The sequence below is a fragment of the Propithecus coquereli genome, unplaced genomic scaffold, assembly GCF_000956105.1.
Source record: "Propithecus coquereli isolate 6110/MARCELLA unplaced genomic scaffold, Pcoq_1.0 Scaffold103, whole genome shotgun sequence".
In the NCBI taxonomy this organism is placed as follows: domain Eukaryota; kingdom Metazoa; phylum Chordata; class Mammalia; order Primates; family Indriidae; genus Propithecus; species Propithecus coquereli.
In genome coordinates this window covers 2,985,778-2,988,862 of record NW_012134192.1, presented here as the reverse complement: position 1 = coordinate 2,988,862, position 3,085 = coordinate 2,985,778, and the positions used below count along the sequence as shown (strand labels likewise).

The following is a 3,085-nucleotide window of genomic DNA, read 5'->3' as shown; positions in this document are numbered from 1 at the left end:
GCCGCAGACCCTTTGCCCATTTTTCAATTGGGTTGTTTGTCTTTTTGTTACCCAAACAGGAATTTAATCTTAAAGATATATCAAGAAAGATCTATCTCTAGGTTATGATAAACTAATAGGATGGAATGAACAGTCCAAGATTCTGCCTACAGCAGGTCCTTAACTATTGTGGAAATTGAATAGGCAGCCCTGTATGAAATAGAGAGCAGCACTAGATAGGAGGGGAAAAAATTGGGGCACTTTTAGACGATGCTTAAAAGAGGTGGCATGTCTGTATACTTGGTAGAAATGCTTTATCAAACATCTATTGCACACATTCTCCCCTCCATTTGGTTGCTTCTCTACCCTTTGCTTCAAGGTTGTCTCTAGCTGTTTCCATGAAGCAGATTTCACCTACATATAAGGATTGCTGAAAGCAGCTACTTGCCTAGGGCCCTACATGCCTCCCTAAGACAGATCCAATAGCTTTGCTTAAAACTCCCGTATACAGAATACCGCTTTACGTATAATTCCCCCCCTCAAAAAAACCTTTAAATTTATTTTCTCCTTGTATTTACAATAATGGACAAATGCTGGATATCAGCCCCAAAGCAAAATACCCTAGAGATATTATTATGTGCAGTTCAGAGAATTGAAGATTGTTATTAACACATTAATAATTCTAATGCCTTGTAACTGTACCCAAACTATCAAATTTTTCAAAATCTAAAACAAAAACACATAACTTATTTAATTCTTACATTCTGTTCTGCCAATGAATAAACAAGTTGTGGAAGAATGTCACCCTTCACAACTGCTTCTGCTAGGTCATCATTATAATTGGCCAGTCTCCCAAGAGCCAAAGCAGCAGTCTGTTGAATTGTTGGGACCACATCCAGAAGAAGAGGCCGCAGCAAAGACATTACACCTAAGTTAAATCATGAACAGAAATCAGAAAAATTTAAATTAAAAAGCAAACATACAATTCAGCATATACACAGACAAGAAAGTTAAGAGAAAAAAATCAGTAAACATGAAAAAACTGGCCACACATGGCAGCTCATGCCTCTAATCCTAGCCCTTTGGGAGGCTGAGGCAGGAGGATTGCTTGAGGCCAGGAGTTGGAGGCTGCAGTGAGCTATAATGACACCACTGCACTGTAGCCTGGACCACAGAGTGATACCCTGTATCAAAAATCAAAAAACTATCCACAAAAAGCTAATGGGATATTGAGAAGCACCTAACTGGCCAAGACACAGAATAGTTCAAGCTATAATTATTAAACAAGCAGCATAGCATGGAAATAAGAAAAGCTTTGGATTTGGTTAAGAGTTTAAGTCCCTGATTCAGCAAGTACTAGCTCTATGACCTATAGTGTTGTCATGAGGAATGCAGAGAAAGGCTGTGGAGTATATGGTATAATGCCTAACACATGGTAGGCAAAAGAGGAAAAAACAAAAGTAGGTTTCCCCCCAGCCTTTGCAAATCCCATCTTTCAAGGCTCATTTCAGCGCCTCCCATTCATGAAAGGCTGCATAAGTATTATCACCAAATAAATTCCTTGAGATAAGGAAGTATAAGGTATGATTAGCTCTCATAATATTCATCCCAGAGTTGAATATGTAGTAGGTATATCATCTTCATCATCATCATCACAACAGCAACAATAACAAAAGTAGCTTATATTTATCAGGCACTCACTATATGCAAGCATTGTTATAAGGACTTTTTTCCATATTCACTTAACTATCATAAAACTGTGAAGCAGGGCCTATCATTATGTCTATCTCACAGATGAGGAAATAGAAGCTGAGAAAAGTTAACTGTCACACAACTAGTGAATAGTGGAACAAAGTTAGAATTCAGATATTCTTTATAATTGTTAAAGAAATAATACATATTGACAATTGAGGTAGCAAAAAAGAGACCAATAATAATTGCATTTTGGTCATTTTACTGGATATTCTCATTATATTAAATTTGCCTTACTATAAAATCTGCAAAAGAGTCAACTGCTATTTCTGCTTTAATGTTGCTGTTTTAGTCTAAGGTTACAAGAAAGGTAATGACAGAATTCAAACTAGAACAAAGTGCCCCTTGACTCTCTGAACTTAATTTATACCAGGCTATTCAATTTGATGTCATTACATCTTTTCTTTAAAAACATATCCCAGAGATACATAAGAGCAAATATTACCAATATTCTCTCTCAATGTTATATCCAGAAACATTTGAAATAGAATAAAAAGAAACCATTTACAATAACACTTAGACACCTGATCTTAGACAAAAGGCTCCTAGAAGTGATTACAATGACACTTAGGATTAGACCAAAATAAGAGAAAGAATACTACCAAATAACATGAGCGGAGAACAATGATGCTTATCATAGACACATTTAATGATATGACCTGTGGCTTCCTAGTTTCTAGTTTCATTTAGTCATCATTTTTATGCCTAAATTGGCGAGGTTAGATTATCTTCTATCAGGCCACAGTTGCAAGTGTGAATACCACACAGGCTGGCTAGCTCTGCAGGCAAGAGGGTCCCTGTTCACACTTGGGTCGTAGCTCATGTTAAACAAACCCAATGTTTATGGGTGTTGTTTATATCATTATCTATACTTTTTGATAGATACAACTTCTGAAATGTCTCACAACAAAAAAAGTTAAAAATACAGAATAAGGTATTAGAATAACTACAAATGTTAACATAGGTTATTTTAGGAAAGTTGGATTTAAAACAATTGTCTATCTCTTCTTTGTTGTTTGCTTTATTACTTGATTTTTTTGTTGTCACTGTTGGTTTTTTTTTTGCTGTGGCAAAATATAAGTAACATAAAAATTACGATTTTAACCATTTTTAAGTGTACAATTCAGTGGCATTAAGTAAGTTCACAATGTTGGGTGACCATCACCCCAAGAACTGCCAAATTTTCCGCAGCAGCCGCACCATTTTACATTCCTACCAGCAAAGTACAAGGGGTCCAACTTTTTCACATCCTCACCAACATTTATTAGTTTCCATTTTTTAAAAATAGTAGCCATCCTAAGGGATGTGAAATGGTATCTCACTGTGGTTTTGATTTGCATTTCCCTAGCACTAA

General features: G+C 35.9%; 1 protein-coding gene across 1 annotated transcript in view; it reads right to left on the bottom strand.

Annotated features, from left to right (window-relative positions):
- Positions 1-3,085, bottom strand: part of SPAG6 (sperm associated antigen 6) — a 109,756-nt gene that overhangs the window by 78,686 nt on the left and 27,985 nt on the right. Inside the window, exon 3 of the mRNA XM_012644168.1 lies at positions 741-907. Coding sequence (XP_012499622.1) covers positions 741-907 — 167 coding nt within the window. The remainder of the gene's footprint in view (positions 1-740; positions 908-3,085) is intronic.